The sequence below is a fragment of the Trichechus manatus genome, unplaced genomic scaffold, assembly GCF_000243295.1.
Source record: "Trichechus manatus latirostris isolate Lorelei unplaced genomic scaffold, TriManLat1.0 scaffold00172, whole genome shotgun sequence".
Lineage (NCBI taxonomy): Eukaryota > Metazoa > Chordata > Mammalia > Sirenia > Trichechidae > Trichechus > Trichechus manatus.
In genome coordinates, this window is record NW_004444108.1 from 1,032,300 (window position 1) to 1,050,647 (window position 18,348).

General features: G+C 36.0%; 1 protein-coding gene across 1 annotated transcript in view; it reads left to right on the plus strand.

Annotated features, from left to right (window-relative positions):
- TINAG (tubulointerstitial nephritis antigen) overlaps positions 1–18,348 on the plus strand; it is a 115,874-nt gene that overhangs the window by 30,246 nt on the left and 67,280 nt on the right. Inside the window, exons 2-4 of the mRNA XM_004386819.2 lie at positions 1,098–1,161; positions 1,791–1,880; positions 8,047–8,161. Of these exons, the coding sequence (XP_004386876.1) occupies positions 1,098–1,161; positions 1,791–1,880; positions 8,047–8,161 (269 nt within the window). The remainder of the gene's footprint in view (positions 1–1,097; positions 1,162–1,790; positions 1,881–8,046; positions 8,162–18,348) is intronic.

The following is an 18,348-nucleotide window of genomic DNA, read 5'->3' on the forward strand; positions in this document are numbered from 1 at the left end:
GATTGGACTGGACTGTGGGACATAAAGTGATACTTGTGAAGAATGTGCCTCTTAGACAAGTAGATACAAGAGACCAACGGGGCGGCTTCTGTCCAGAGGTGAGATGGGAAGGCAGAGAGAGTTGGGAGCTGGTTGAAAGTTCATGGGGAATTGGGGCGGAGGGGAGGAGTGTGCTGTCACAGAATGCGGTGAGCAGTTGGGGTCTCATAACAATGTATGTAAAAAAAAAAAAAATTCTGTATGGGAGACTAACTTGAAATGTAAACTTCATTTAATTACAACAATAAAAAAAAAAAATTTCACCAGACAAAGTAGAGTCTCTTTTGCTACTTCAATGTCACTTTTAAATATGTACAAATTATATTTTCAAAAGGTATTTCATTTGTAACTAGGGTACTATTTTCACAATATCTTAGTGATGGTTTTCAGATAATAATGATTCACCAATGGTTTCTTTTGAGTAGTTTATGTGATCTGTTTAACTAGTTAACAACGAGTTTCAGGTACTAGTTAAGAAACATTTGGATTTGAAATATGAATGGCTACAATCTTACTGGTTTCATGAATTTTTCTCTTGATCCAAATCCTGAAAAAAAAATAGAATTCGTATTTTTAAGGTGAATTCAAAGAAATGGCTTTAGATTTTGATCCCAAACTATGGGGTACTTGGTCTAGTCATATGCAATTAATTATGCTTCCTAAAAAGACTTGATTATAAAACTTGATTGGTTAGATTTTTTAAAAATGAGAAATGTCACAAATTGACTTAAACCCTGTTTTATTATGTATCTGTTTAAATACATTAATTATTTTTTGAGAGTGATGAGTCATTAATTCCTTGGTAATCTAGTCTTCATACTTTCCAATTCCTCTCTGTTGGATCATAATATAAGTTTTAAAGACAAAAACTCATGGAACAAGCCCAGGAGAACTAGATATATAAACCTTGACATGAACCAAATGTGGATTATTATCAGATTGACACTAAATATTTTTCCATGTTTGAAAAATTGAACATGAATTTTGATTACTTCTTTTGTTAATGTACTTTACTACTAAATTTTGCATTTATATCTGTTTACATGTTATGTTGACAGGTTGTCTCAGAGATGGTCAACATTTTGAAGAAGGGTCAGTAATTAAAGAAAACTGCAATTCCTGGTAATGAATTTAAGTGGCATAGAACTGAATTCCACTGTCTGTGTATGTTTTCTTCAAATAATGGAAATACTTGTGAAACTAAGCATATATTTAAATACAGATGGATAAAGTCATGAGATATAATAATAATAAGCTCATTTAATTTTAATGAATGTTGAAAATCTAATCATGAATGTATCTTTTAATTCTTGATTTTGATGTTCCTAGTAATGGGCATTCATAATACAGCAAACCTATATTAAGTATACATATTAATGATAAACATCCAGATACGTCACAGGCATATCAAGTTTCCTTGAGCACCCTAACAGTATACTGAATAACTGTTTTAAAAGGATAAGCCTACAGAAAGGTTCCAAATACAAACGCAGTGATCGACTATCTAAATTGTCTTATGTTTTCAAAATTCAAGGAATGCATGGTCATTTCATTTATTAATTGTCTGGAGTAGAAGATTCGAGTATCGTGCACATGTTAAGATTTACTTTGTCAAGAATCAAATAGCCAAATGGCTAACATTAATCTAGAAATTATGTTTTATGCCTTAACAATGTATTAACTGTTGTTGCTAATTTTGAAATGTACTCTACAAGGGCAGTCTATTTTTGTATTTTGTTCTCTCTTTGCAGCACATGCTCAGGACAGCAATGGAAATGTTCCCAGCATGTATGCCTTGTTCGTCCAGAATTAATTGAATATGTCAATAAAGGAGACTATGGGTGAGAAAATCTTGCTTTATAAGCTTTCTGGCACTCTCATTTACTCCTCTGGTTTCAAATGATGTATTTCCTATCACTTCCTTCTAAAAATGGCCATGATTTAAAAAGAGTGACAGAGAGATGAAAGATTGAAAGGCATGTGAAATTGGAATACACAAGAGATAAATATTAAATAATTTAAAATGGAAAAAAAAAAAACCACAAATAAAAAGGAAGAAAGATATAGCAATTGTCTAGGACAGAAGAATATCACAGTGTGAGTGAGGAGAGAGGAGGGAGCTTTACTTTCGATAAGTATTCATACAAAACCAGGAAGTGGGCAGAATTTATTTGTTCTTGTTAATCATCTTTCCCTCCCCTTCTGCTCTGACCTAGCCAATCATCTAACATGGTCAGTTACCCTGAGTAGAATCTGCCCCTAAAATGACAATATTCTATCTTGATCCCCCAAATAAGTAGTCTATGTAGTCATTTCACTGAAATGACTAACATCTAACCAATTTCACTTGGAATTAAGTCAAAAGACAGGCTGAGCCACTTTACTTTGCTAGCAAACTAAAGATAGGGATGATTGACAGTTAAATATTGGAAACAATTGTCTGATGCTCTCCTACAGATCGATAAGTTAGGTGGTTCCTTCACATACATAGAGGCAATAAAGATGTTGGTGCCAACACTGGCTTTTCTTTACAGAACTGAAAGGAAGAGGGATAGGTTGGTTGGTATCTGCCTCAGGAATTCTCTAGTGCCATTGATCAAACCTATGCATACTCTAGAAAACAGCTTCCACATTTCAAAAAATATTTCACATAAGAAGATCTATTGTCAGGCAACTAGAAAATTGAAATAATCCTGAAATGCATTTTTAAGAAATAGAAGTATTGTTTCCTTCTGCACGTAAGACATATGCTTTCCAGCATAATGTTGTTGTTGTTGTTAGGTGCCATCGAGTTGGTTCTGACTCATAGTGACCCTATATACTACAGAACGAAACACTGCCTGGTCCTGCGCCATGCTCACAATCGTTATTATGTTTGAGCCCCTTGCTGCAGCCACTATGTCAAGCCATCTCATTGAGGGTCTCCCTGTTTTTCGCTGACCCTATACTTTACCAAGCATGATGTCCTTCTCCAGGGACCGATCCCTCCTGACAACATGTCCAAAGTATGTAAGACTTAATCTCATCATCCTTGCTTCTAAGGAGCATTCTGGTTGTACTTCTTCCAAGACTCCCAGCATAATAGGGCACTGAATTTTCAATGTCCTCAGTCCCGTTTTTGGAAGCCATGGAATATAGGAAGTCAAATTAGTTGACATCAAGATTCTTAAACCACTCTCAATTCTTGTGTGTGTGTGTGTGTGTGTGTGTGTGTGTGTGTGTGTTTCACCAGCATTTTAGGGGATAATAACTTGATAACATTTTAAGTATTTCTTGGAAAAAAACAATTATACTTTTCTGTGGTTAAATGACATTTAAATCATTAAAGGAACATCAGAGTATGTGTCATCATGAAAAACTATCTGAATCAGGTTCCTAAAAAAAATTTGAATGCTTCACCTAAGAAGCATAAGCTTCTAAGAAATGGTAATAGATTAGCCTACCTTCTTTCTCTTGTTACAGAATACACAGGAAATCACAGTCTCAGCTCTGAAATAATGTGCAAAGAAAGTACAGACAAGAGTACAGAAGTTTTTGAGAATGCTGTCTTCCTTGGAAAGAGGAACTTTCTTCACTAGAATATTCTAGGACTATTTAAGAAGCATGTGTTTTGCCTTTTAGTAGTAAACATTGTCAGACTTATCTCTGATAGGTGACTTTAAAAGAGTAAGAAGTGAAGTAGAATTAAAGCAAAGGAAAACACAATAGAACAAAGAAAAATAGATATGTAAATGAGACAAACTATGAAGAAAAGGAGCAACACTAAAATTATTTACTGCAGAAAAAAGGGGATAAAGTCTGAAGTTTTCAAAGAAAATTCTCATTCTCAGCTATTCTCTGTTCCTGAAGCTCAAATTGTTTTTATGTGTGAAAATATAATTATATCATTCAAAATATATTAAGTGGGGCCCTGGTGGTGCAGTGGTTAAGAGCTCAGCTGCTAATCAAAAGGTCAGCAGTTGGAATCTACCAGCTACCCTATAGGGCAGTTCTACTCAGTCCTATATGTCGCTATAAGTAGGAATTGACTCGAAGGCAATGGGTATATATTTAGTGCTTTTCTAAATAGTATACATACAAATATACGACCTTTGCTTTAAAACATGATTTTCTGTATCCTAGTAGCATTTTAGACCTAAGTCTTTATTCATTCTTCATAACCTACTTCAGTGCTTATTGAGTCCCTGTATTATTTTTCAATGCAATCAGTTAATACCAATAAAACGTGTTGCATTTGTGGCACTGCTGAGGATACAAATAAATAGTTGCTGTGTTAAAGGAATTTACCATCTAGCTGAGGAGACAAAGTACCATAACTTTGTAAAGGATTTCTAATGATGGGGTGGTACATACGTACCAAATTAGTGTTGCAATTAATAATCAGAAAGATAGTACAAAGGGAAATACATAACTATTTCAGTTCTCTGCTGCTGTGTAATAAACCACTCCAGAATTTAGTGACTTAAAATCACAGCTTTTCATTTGCTCACATCACCAATTTGGGATAGACTCAGCTGAGGTTCCTCTTTCTGCTAGTCTCTCCTGGGGTCACTTATGTGTCTACAGACATCTGGAGCCTCAGCTGGGGCTGGATTGTCTAAGATGGGCTCATCTCCATGTCTGGTGGTTAGTGCTAGTTGTTGGTTGAGCCATCTGTCTCCAGCAGGCTAGCCTTGGCTTCTTCACATCATCACAATGTTATAATAGGGCAGAGTAGAAGCTGCAAGTTCTCTTGACACCTAAGCTTGAAAATTGCACAGTATCAATTCTACTGCATTTTGTGATTTAAGAAAGCCACTAGGCCAGTCCAGAATCAAAGGTTGGGGAAATAGACTCCTCCTTTTGATGTGAAGACCAAACCAAACCAAACCAAACCTTCTGCTGTTGAGTTGGTTCCTACTCATTGTGACCCTCTAGGACAGAGTAGAACTGCCCCATAGGGTTTCCAAGGTTGTTAGTCTTTACAGAAGCACACTGCCACGTCTTCCTCCCTTGGAGTGGTTGGTGGGTTCGAGCCACAGACCTTTCGGTTAGCAAGCAAGCACTTTAACCACTGCTCGACCAGGGCTCCCTTGATAGGAATAGCTGAGAATAATCTGTGGTCTTTTTCAATCTATCACAACATCTCTACAATTGAATTTTCTTATAGACTCGAAATCTATAGTCAACTGAACAATTTGGTCTTGATTTTTCACAAGTTTCTCAAAATTAGCACACCCCAAACAAAAGGTATTGACTTTCTCTACCTACCCTTGGTTACCAGCATCACCCTCCACCTAGTCAACCAAGCCAGAAAATTTGAAGTTTATATGATTCTTCCTCCCCCTCCACTCCCACTTACCAGAACTTGCTAATTCCCAGACTCAAAGTTTCTCTTAGGTATTTATTTCCTCCAGTCCTATGCTACATTCCAGTGCATTTCTTTATCAAACAGAGCTTTGAAGTGGCCTGACTGGTCTCTCTGTTTCCAGTTTGACCAAACTCTAATCAATCCTTTATACTTTAATGGTTATCCTTCTAAAACAAAACTTTGATTCTGTCATTCATATTCTTAAAAATCTTCAGTGCGACTCCATTGCTTAAAGGACATTATTTACACTTCTTCACATAAATAACAATCTGGCCCGGATGTTTCTTACTGCCTCATCTTTCACATTCCTTCCAGTTCCATATCTTTTCTCACAGTTAAAACATTTAACTTATCTGCTGTTCCGTAAATGTGCCACCCATTTTCAAACCTGCCTGCTTTTCTCAAGAGTTGTCTTTATTTAGAATAAATGCTTTCTTCTTTCACATCTGGACACCAAATTCACTCTGATCTTTTAAGACTGAGCACTAAAGTCATTTTCTGTAAAAACAAAAACAAAAACAAAAAACAACTCCCCCAGGCAAAGTTACGTTTGTATCCTAGACTCTGATCATACTTTAACCTACTGCTAATAAATGACAGACATTGAAGTCATATCCGTTTTTGTAATCCTTGTTAGGGTATGGCTTCCTTGAAGGTAGAGAAATTTTATTTATTTCTACAACCCTAGTGTTTACAAGAGAATATGAGAGATAAATTAAGAATGTTCAATAAATGTTAAATTGGATTAAAAGAAAGTGATGAGTCTAGGTCAAGTAAGATGGAGTAGGTAGGGCCTTTCACACTATTTTGGGTGACAACTCACAGTAAAAGATCCATTTTACTTTGTGACCTAATACACACATGCACACATTTTATACACACACACACACAGACACACACGCAATTTATATACACCAAACCAACACCAAACCTGTTGCCGTCAAGTCGATTCTGACTCATAGCAATACAGTAGGACAGAGTAGAACTGCCCCATAGAGTTGCCAAGGCTGGAATCTTTATGGGAGTAGACTGCTACATCTTTCTCCCACAGAGCCACTGGTGGGTTTGAACAGCCAACCTTTTGGTTAGTAGCCAAGCACTTAACCACTGCACCCCCAGGGCTCTATTTACACACACACATGCATACACACACATACACGGACACCTAATATGGAGTCCCTAGCTGATACAAATGGTTAACAGGCTTCGCTGCTAACTGACAGTTGGAGGTTCGAGTCCACTCAGAGGCACCTTGGGAAAAAGGTCTGGAGATCTAACAAATCAGCCGCTGAAAACCACATGGAGCACAGCTCTGAACCGGCTGGACAGCAACTGGGTTAAATACACAATATACGCTACTTACCCGCACTGTTTGCAATAAATTCAATTTTATTTTTTATAAAAATGTTCATCCTTATTCACTAAAATGTGGTTAATTAAATGACCTATGTATGTCTTGTGACCTACAGTTTGAAAACTACGCATGTAGGTTACCAAAAACACACTTTACTGACTTCATCATTATGCCTAAGGCTGGCTCTGCTACTTTCTTAAATAATACAATATCTAATCTATTCAGAAGTTTCTTTAATGAAATTCCTTGGGTAAAGGAGATAGCTTGTTAAAACTGTAGTTGACAGTTGCTTAAGATTTCATGAACTAACAGGTCTTATAAAAGAAAAGCATTCAATTGCCAGGCATATGATTGAAAATTGAGCTGTATCCTCAATCATTCATAACAGCCTATCACATTATAAACGATTTTGGTAGTAAGCACAACAGGATACAATTTAGATTTGACTTAAATCCTGAAAATATATCATGCTAACGTTGTAGATAATTCAGACAGGCAGTGATTAAATTACTTTCATCTTTCTCACTTTCCATCTCCTATTACCTTTTAAGGAATTTTTATTGTCTTCTTATTTTAATGTTAAATTTTGTAAATAAAGTTTTTCTAAGTAAGAACACAAAACACTTCTCTAGAAAAAGGCACTCCTTTGATATCTAATTTCACATCAATTGATTTTTGTATTATTTCTAAAATCTAAAATTATTGAGCACTTAACACAAATTAGCTGATTTAATACATAACAGAATATTTCAATACTAGCCAATTGGCACTGATGTAATTGTTTTTAAGTATAAAGATTTTGTCCTCAATTCTACATGGATTTTTAAAAAAAAAAAATCTAGTCGACTTCTTTTGAAATTTAAATTATCAATGAAACAGATTACCCAATTTTATCTACAGATAAATTTTCTGCCTATGTAAGCATCTTTCTAAAATGTATTTAATGCCATTTCAAATAAACCGCATATATTGCCCTTATTATCACTTAATCCTTTTACAGAACGTAAAGATTTCATATTGTTAGATTTAGACCATATTGATAGTACCTTAGGGTCCTCATGAGTCATTAAATAATTGAAAAGAACCTAATTCAGGAAGAATGTCTCGTGTGCTTGATTATTAATCAATAGTAAATCCTCTACGTAAGAACATATTTAAGAATATGTAGCTTGCAGTAATAGTTCCCCTTTTGTGAGGTCTGCTGCAATTTTTATTGTATAATTTAGGAAATATAAATAAGCATTTAATTATAAAAGTGATATGCATAACCTATACATATTTTTCTCTTTCATTTGTAAGGCAGATGGACAGCACAGAACTACAGCCAATTCTGGGGAATGACTTTAGAAGAAGGTTTAAAATTTCGCCTTGGTACCTTGCCACCTAGCCCCATGCTTCTGAGCATGAATGAAGTGACAGTAGGTGCTCTCTTTGACTCATGTATGTATGTATGTGTCTGTGTGTGTGTGTGTGTATAGGTATATTTGTATGTGTGTTTAAAGTAACATCAAACAACTAAATTAATGAGTTTTCAGCATCCAGAGGTATAATTCCGTTACGTAAAAAAAAAAAAAAAAAATCTTTCCCAAGGTTACATTCCTCAAAATTTCATGTGGACTTTGACAGTTTACTACTATCAGTTAGATGTAGATGCTTATAAATTGATCATGTGTTCTTTCAGTCTGCTAATGATTTTTCTGAAATACATGTTTCTGATTATTGGTTGTTCAGTGACCCAAACCTTAAGCAAGTCATTAGTTGTATTTTTTGTTTGTTTGTTTAAGTAAACACGTCTATTTTTTGAATTCACCAAATCAGAAGTTTTGATGTGTCATTATCACAAGAGGATAAAGTAACTGTCAGTAACTGTAGATACGTATGCTATGATGATTAGTAAATGTTTGCCCTAAAAAACAAAATTCCATTAAAAGATGTATTGCTTTTGAACCCACCAGTTGCTCCATGGAAGAAAGATGTGGCAGATTGCTTCTGTAAAGATTACAGCCTTGGAAACCCTATGGGGCAGTTCTACTCTGTCCTATAGGGCTGCATGAGTCAGAATAGACTCAACAGCAACAGGTTTTGTTTTTTGGATCATCTTAAACATTGGTGGTTTGAACCCATGTAGGGGTGCCATGGAAGAAATGTCTGTCAAGCTGCTTCTGAAAGGTCACAGTCATGAAAACCCTATGAAGAACAGTTCTACTCCACAACACATGGGGTCACCATGAGTCGAAATTGACTCAGTGGCAACTTGTACTGGTACTGGTATTATCTGATAATAGGTACCTTGCATAATGTGGCATCTACCTCTCTTAGTTATCCACATCTCTAACCCTAACACACTGGTTTTACCACTGAGTGTGCAGCATCTCCCAGTCATGTACACTTTCCAGTTGAGATGGTGATTGAATTCAAGGCCTGGTACAAACACTCAGGGTAGAGTGAGGCTCCCAGGCTGCTGGCCTGCAGGGCCTCTTCACTCTGCAATTAAGACATCAGGTCCTGGGGGTCTGAAAGCTCTCAGCATCTCAGAATGAGCAGGATGGTTGTTTGATGTTAGAAGAGTTATAAACCCACAGGTTTCTCATTAAACATTGAATGCGCTTTGCTTTCAAGAGATATACTCATTTGAGCCACCAACTCAACTTCCAGTAGTACGGCCTGCTAAATTATAATTTGTATCAGAGAAGATAATAATTACTGGTGTTTATTGAATAGCTGCTATGTTGAGTGCTTTCATACATTATCTCATTTAATTCCAGCAACAGCTTGATGTAGTGGGTACAATTATGATCCAACTTAATCTAATAAAATCACACTGAGATTGAGAGAGATTAATAGCCCGTCACAGAATTTCTTAAATTGCAGAGCCAGGACATCTAAAAAGTTCTGCCCAAAAAACAGTCCCCAGAGTTTCAGTAGAATCAGTTTTGACCAATTCAAATTCCAAATAGCAGAAGAAAAAGTCTTTTTGACCAATTCAAATTCCAAATAGCAGAAGAAAAAGTCTTTTAAGCCCTTAACCAGGGCTAATTTACTGAAATGATCAGTTTACATTTATTTTTTGATCTTTCCTACAATCAGAACAGTATAAAAATCTTCAGAGGTATGGTTCGGATTCATGAGTTTTAGTGCACCAACTACACGATCAATTGGAAAAGAGTCACAATGTTGTTTTGTTTTTCATTTTTGCCCCCAGATTAAAGACTCCTTGTTTCAATTTGCTTTCCAAAAAGTTGTGTTATATACTTCTTTTACCAGAATGTTAAAAAAAAAAAAAAAAAAGACAGCATTGTTAAAGAAAAGAGTTGCCCTCTTTCTAAGGATTGCTCTGTCATTTGCTTTTACTGAGGACCACAGTCAGCCAAACAGTCAATTAAGTATCTATAGTCATTTCATCAGGGCTATTTCAGTATTTCCTTTTTAAGCTTTAATTTTTGCAGTTTGAAATGTTCTATGTTCTAGAGAAAATGAGGTACGTTTCTTTTTTTTTTTTAAACGTTTTCAACATTGGGTGGGCTCTGTGTACAGTTAGGTCAGACAGTTGCTACTGTGGTATGATTTCAGGCACACAGGGAAGTTCCACTGCTGCCCTCCCTTTTCTTGGCTACATTGCCTTGAGAGCTGGGGTTCGTGAAATTATTTTTCCTGATCAGGAAAGACACGCCATCAGTCATCTGAATTCCTGGGAAAGCTCTTCTCTACTGTGACTGGTTTCCCTTCATTCCTTAACTTAAGTAACTATTTCCCATAATGTGTCTGCTGGCCCTAAGTTAGAGGAATATCAGTAAGTATTTTACAACGCATTACATGATCATATAAATTTGAAAAACCTATTTAATCTATGGAGCCCTGAGTAGTGCAAATGGTTAAGCACTTGACTACTGATCCAAAGGTTGGTGGTTCAAACACACCCAGAGGTGCCTCAGAAGAAGGGCCTGGTGATCTGCTTCTGAAAGGTCACAGCCTTGGAAACCCTATGGAGCATAGTTCTACTCTGAAACACATGGGATTGCCATGAGTCAGCATCTACTCGATGGCAACTGGTTTGGGTTTTATTTTGTTGTTGTTTGTTTTGTTTATTTAACCTATAAGAATTAGTTCAATCCAAATGAATTTTTGCAGAGTGTGATTAGTAACAGTGAGGAATAGAAATATGTTGATAGTAGGGGACGGGAAAAATGTAATATGGAGGTTTTGGGGTAGTACTTTCTAGATGTTGTTGTTATGTTGCTAGTTGGTATTGAGTTGATTCCGACTCATAGCGACCCTATAGGACAGAGTCGAACTGCCCCATAGGGTTTCCAAGGAGCTGCTGGTGGATTCAAACTGCTGACCTTTTGGTTAACAGCTGAGCTCTTAACTGCTGCACCTCTAGGGCTCCACTTTCTAGACAGACATCCTAAATGAGGGCAGACAAAAGGAAACATAAACTTAAACTGTTTTCTCCGGGTAAAAACAGAGTAGGCTTGAGGAAATTAAACAAAGGGAAGAAAAGAAGGCTGAGAGGGGCCCTGCCTAGACCATGCAGCTCCGTGGTGATAATTAGAGAAGAGTGCCCCCTCTGAGTGGACAAGGCTTCTGAGGGCACAAGACTCGGCAAGGAGAAGGTCCCTCTGTGGGAATTAGAAACAAGAATCTCCTCTCCATGGAACGGGTTATATGCCAGGGAAAAGGGCTTGGCAACACAGCAAAGGATGGATTCCAGCCTCTACTTGACACTTGAGCTGGGCTCCCTAGGGCAGCTCACAGCTTGCAGAACTATAGGCGGCAGAGGGGTATACTGAGAACCTACTTCATTTTGTCTGGTGTCAGGTCAGCAGATGGTATTGATCAATTAATGCCTAACTTTTTTCTGAAGGTGTTATCTTCAGACTGTTCCTTAGTTTTAGAATCTGAGTCTGTGTCTATGTATGATTCAAAATCATTCTACAGCAAAAAATGTAAAGAATGATTGGATAAATCAACCATTCTTTATCAGTCAATGCAAGCTTTGTTTGTTTTATGGATAGACTTAAAATGGGACTGATCGAGAGCTGCCTTTCAGGAAAGGCTATAGCTCCCCACAAGAACTTAAAATTGATTCTACTGATAGGTACTTTTGTCACTTTATGGTACAAAACAGATTTTGACACAGTTTAATCTGTAACCCTTCATAGGTTTCAAAACCTTAAGTCAATGTTTCTCATCACGTCTTCCATGAAATGCTAATCTTACAGTATGCTCTAAGAACAAAAGTGTCCCATCTGTGGTCATATAAATTTGTGAAATGATGCATTATATCCCCCTTCTGAAGATTCATACTGTTTGTTAGTATGTAGAAAACTGGGAACCCTTATTCAATTAAACTTTTTTTTTTTTCATCCACTACTTCTTAAATTCATGAGATCAGAGGACCTTTTTTTGTTTATAATAATATTTATGTAAACATTTATATAATTATTTATACAGGACTTAGGTTCCACAGAACACACTTTGAGAAATACTAATTTAAGCTAAAATATTGAAATGAAAGTAGTAGAGGGAACAGAAGTATATTCTGGGGAAAAATAAAACTTTCTCAGTGTCTCAGGAAGAAAACAATGGAGACAACCACTTATTCTGACTGTGTGCAAAACTGGCATTAACTAAGGTCCTTCTGAGCAGTAGAAACGTCACAGTTCAAGCCAGATTAAAAGGCACATGTATGCTGGAGAGTTTTCTGGTGTGCTGCCATTCCACATGTCCTGGGGGGTAGGAGCTCTGGAGCCCTATGCTTAGGTCTCAATCTGGCTCCACAACTTACTGCTTGACTTTAGGTGATTTATTTAACCTCTCTCAGCCTCAGTGTCCTCCTTTGTAAAACAGTGATAGTGCTAGTTCTTAGCTCATGGGGTTATTTAAGAGTTCTATGAAATGCTGAATTTGAGGTGTTTAGCACAGCATTTGGAATATCTTGTCATCGTCATTGTTGTTAGAACAAGAATGATTGGTCCTTGAGTCAACTGCAACTCATGGGGACCTTACGTACAGCAAAATGAAACTTTGCCCAGTCCTGCATCATCCTCACAATCGCCATCATGTTGAAGTCCACTGTTGAGGCTCTTGTGCCAATCCATTTCACCTAAGGTCTCCCATGCCCTTGTTGGCCCTCTACTTCACCAAACATGATATCTTCCTCTAGTGATTGATCCTTCCTGATTACATATCCAAAGCAAGTGAATTGGACAGTATTCTGTTGTGATTCATAAGTTTTTCACTTGCTAATTTTTGGAAATACATCACCAGGCCTTTCTTTCTAGTCTGTCTTGGTCTGGAAGCTCCAAAGAAACCTGTCCACCATGGATGACCCTGTTGGTATTTGAAATTCAGGTAGCATGGCTTCCGGATCACAGGAACACGTAAGCCACCACAGTACAGCAAAGTGACAGATGGGTGATGAATCTGAAATGTAGAAAGCATTAAAGAAAAGTTATTATTCAACATATAACGTGGCTCTCTCTCGCTTGTATTAACTTTGGGAGACTTAACAGGGTACTGAAACAGGTCAATTCTGTATGGACTAAATGACCCAAAGCTTTATCATTTGGAGAATTTTATTTGATAAAGAAAGGTGTAGCCCTGGATTTATTGACCCTAATGAAGTTCACATATTTCTGGTGAACCTGAAAGTTTTTCTTCTATACTCCTAAATCATATCAGATCAAATCAAATCAAATCAACAGCTCTGCACCTGATAGTTTTTCCAGACATAATCTTCAAGTGCTTTTGCATTTGAGAGATAATTCTAAGCAGCTTCACTGTGTGAAGAATTTCTCAAATGAGAAATTCTGCTTTTCAACAGAAATGGGAAAATTAAGAGTTCATTTTATACTTGGCTCAGTCAAAATTTGTTTTTGTGTTTTTTTAATACTTTGTTATTGTTGTTGATTCCCCAGGGGGAATAATAAAGTTACCAAAGTTATTACAGATAAGTAACACATCCAAGGTGGAGCTATTTGGAAGCTATTAAAATACTAAAAATCTGTTATGACATTTAAAACCTGTAGCAATACTCTATGGTATCAGATTGGTATATGTAAAAATGTTTTAATTTTTTTGATTCAACCTCATAGTTAACTAAAAGAACATCTATTCTTGATCATCTAATATAGTATATGAATTTAGTGTATTTTAGTTGGCATTACTAAGAAAGAAAAACTTATATAATATTTTAAATAATTTATTGGAAGTTAAAATAATATTCTATGTAGTATATAATAAACTTTAAAGCCATCAGTTAATAAATTATAGAGGTGAAAAATGAAGAAAAAAACTTATTTAATCATCTGGATTGTCTAGATAACACATAGCAGATAATTAGCTCTTTTTTTTTCTCCAGTCATTAGTTATCATACAAGGATTTATTTTTCTTTCCAAAATATATTTCAATGATAGCAAGTACTAAAGAATGAGAAGTACCTTAGGAAAAATCAAATGAATATTTTCATGTTTAGTGTTTACTGCTCAGAAGTTATTGAAACTTTTTATTTGATTTAGGAATAACTCTAGCTGAACAAACACCTTCTATTTGCTTCCAATAACTTATGTCACCTGTTTAAACTGAAGCCTTTGTAGAAACCAAAATACTGATTAGAAAAGTGAGAACTACAGTTGTACAGTTCGTTTTTATATGCTATCGAACAGAAATGATTGAGTTTTTTCCGTAAAATTGATGTTTGGCTCCCACATAAGTGAACATAAGATATGTGGCATAAGGCTTCCAAAATCCAGTGAGTTATCGATGGTGCTGCAGGAAGAAGGGAAGGGCCAGATGTCCTGGTGGGGTCTATGTTTAAGTATATAGTTCCCTCAGCTCATCTCAAAATCTTCTCATTCATTTAGATAAAAAGCCAGGGATAGAATGGGATGCCAGTTGTTCTTTCTGTCATTGAATTAAGAATTCTAAAATTCAAAGAACCTCAAAGCATTTACTTATTTCTCCTTAAACCTCTCTTTTCTCGTTCCCTCTTTCTCAGCGTGGAATGCCAAATCTTTCCATAAACTTTAGGAAATGTACACCCAGGCCTCACTCCTTATGCAGCTGTACTTGCGGTAGAATGAATATCTTATCTCTTAAGTCAGTTTTGAAGTTTTCAGTTTTGGTTTTCTCTGCTAGTCACAGTCTGATGCATAACAACAGTGATGTAATTGAACATGTCTTGAACAACACAGTGGGACTGAACTGATCACCACAGGACAAATCTTCAAAAAGAAATCTGAAAAAAAAAAAAAAATTTGCCCCCTCTCTCTGTAAAAGTATTTTTGGGCTGTTAAAAAGTACATTCCTGTGGTGATTTGTCATGTTGACAGAACAGACACCTACCTACTCTCTGGTCTCCTCATGTATGGGTCTGTCTACTCCTTTATATGGTGCTTACCAAAGTATAGTACACAAAATACTAGTCTTTTGACCTGCTTCACTTTGAAAATAAAATGGAAAAAATGAAATAAAATAAAATACTCTGCATTGGGCCAAATTATAAACATTAAGTTATGAATATTATTTCCACTTAGAGCCTCACAACACATTAGCAGTTTATAAAAACTTTGTAATCAAGACTGACAATCTATTTAATTTTCCAAACCCGTGTTTCTCAGAACTGTTTGATTAATCCACTCCTGCTTTTGTAATTAGCTTTTAAAATTCCTCAGAACTAGTGTTCTAAGAAACTCATTTTAAAAAATGTCATAATTCCATATATAAAGACTTGAAGGAAAAAAACCGCCAGCCAAGAATTATATATCCAGCAAAACTGTCTCTCAAATATGATGGTGAAATTAGGGCATTTCCAGATAAACAGAAGTTGAGGGAATTTGCAAACCAAACCAAAATTACAAGAAATACTAAAGGGAGTCCTTCGGTTAGAAAATCAGTAACATCATATAACAACCCAAGACGAGAACATAAGACAGAGCAACCAGATATCAACCCAGATAGGGAAGTCACAAAAGTAAATCAAAGCTAAAACACTGAAAATAGGGAAACAGATGTCAATATGTAAAAGATGACAACTGTAAAACAAAAAAGAGATGTAAAAAATGTAGACATAGATTTTTCATATGGAGAGGAAGTCAAGACGATATAAAGAAATAAAAGACTGGTATAAACTTAGAAAAATAGGGGTAAACATTAAGGTAACCACAAGGGAAACTAACAATCCTACAAGTCAAAATAAAAAACTAGAAAAATATAAAGACTCAGCAAACACAAAATCAACAACAATGAAAAAGATGAAAAGAAAACACATACAGGAAAATGACTCAGCACAGAAAATTAAGTGGAACAAAGACACTGTGAACAACACACAAAAAAAGACATAAAAATGACAGCACTAAACTCATACCTATCAATAATTATGCTGGATGTAAATGGACTAAATGGACCAATAAAGAGACAGAGAGTGGCAGATTGGATAAAAAAACACAATGTGTCTATATGCTGACTACAAGAGACACACCTTAGACTTAAAGACACAAACAGACTAAAACTCAAAGGATGGAAAAAAATATATCAAGCAAATAATACTCAAAAAAGAGCAGGAGTAGCAATATTAAACTCTGACAAAATAGACATTAAAGTAAAATCCACCACAAAGAATAAGAAAGGACACTATATAATGATTAAAGGGTCAATACACCAGGAGGACATAACTAAAATAAATCTTTATGCACCCAACGACAGAGCTCCAAAATACGTAAAACAAACTCTAACGGCACTGAAAAGAGAGACAGACGGCTCCACAATAGTAGTAGGAGTCTTCAACACACCAGTTTCAGTGAAGGACAGAGCATCCAGAAAGAAGCTCCACAAAGACATGGAAGAGCTAAGCACTACAATCAACCAACTTGATCTCATAGACATATACCAAACACTCCACCCAACAGTAGGCAAGTATACTTTCTTTTCCAAAGCACATGGAACATTCTCCAGAACAGACCACATATTAGGCCATAAAGCAAGCCTTAACAAAATCCAAAGCACAGAAATATTACAAAGCATCTTTTCTGACCATAAAGCCATAAAAGTAGAAATCAACAACAGATAAAGCAAGGGAAAAAAATCAAACAAATGGAAACTGAACAACACCTTGCTCAAAAACTACTGGGTTATAGAAGAAATTAAGGACAGAATAAAGAAATTATAGAATTAAACGAGAATGGAAACATATCCTACCAGAACCTTTGGGACACAGCAAAAGCAGTGCTCCGAGGTCAGTTTATAGCAGTAAATGCACACATTGAAAAAGAAGAAAGGGCCATAATCAAAACATTAACCCTACAACTGGCATAAGTAGAAAGAGCGCAGCAAAAGAAGCCCTCAAGTGCCAGAAGAAAGGAAATAATAAGAATTAGGGCAGAATTAAATGAAATAGAGAACAGAAAAACAACTGAAAGAGTTAACAAGACCAAAAGCTGGTTCTTTGAAAAGATCAATAAAATTGATACACCACTGGCCAAACTGACAAAAGAAAAACAGGAGAGGAAGCAGATAACCCATATAAAAAATGAGATGGATGATATCACAACAGACCCAACTGAAATTAAAAGAATCATAACAGAATACTATGAAAAACTGTACTCTAACAAATTTGAAAACCTAGAGGAAATGGACAAACTTCTAGAAACTCACTACCTGTCTAAACTAACAGAAACAGAGGTAGAACAACTAAATAAACACACAACAAAAGAAGAGATTGAAAAGGTAATTAAAAAACTCCCAATGAAAAAAGGCCCTGGCCCGGATGGCTTCACTGGAGAATTCTAACAAACTTTCAAACAAGAGTTAACATCACTACTCTAACGGTATTTCAGAGCATAGAAAAGGAAGGAATACTCCCAAACTCATCGTATGAAGCCAGAATAACCCTGATACCAAAACCAGGTAAAGACACCACAAAAAATGAAAATTACAGACTAATATCCCTCATGAACATTGACGCAAAAATCCTCCACAAAATTCTAGCCAATAGAATTCAACCACATATCAAAAAAATAATTCACCATGACCAAGTGGGATTTATACCAGGTATGCAGGGATGGTTCAGTATTAGAAAAACAATCAATGTAATCCATCACATAAATAGAACAAAAGATAAGAACCACATGATCTTATCAATCTATGCAGAAAAGGCATTTGAAGAAGTCCAACACCCATTCATGATAAAAAGTCTCAACAAAATAGGAATAGAAGGGAAATTCCTCAACATAATTAAGGGCATTTATACAAAGCCAACAGCCAAGGTCATTCTAAATGGAGAGACTTTGAACGCATTCTCCTTGAGAACGGGAACCAGACAAGGATGCCCTTTATCATCACTCTTATTCAACATTGTACCGGATGTCCTAGCCAGAGCAATTAGGCTAGAAATAGAAATAAAGGGCATCCAAATTAGTAAGGAAGAAGTCAAAGTATCTTTATTTGCAGATGATATGATCTCATACACAGAAAACCCCAAAGAATCCACAAGAAAACCACTGGAACTAATAGAAGATTTCAGCAAAGTTTCAGGATACAAGATAAACAAACAAAAATCAGTTGGATTCCTCTACACCAACAAAGAGAACCTCGAAGAGGAAATCA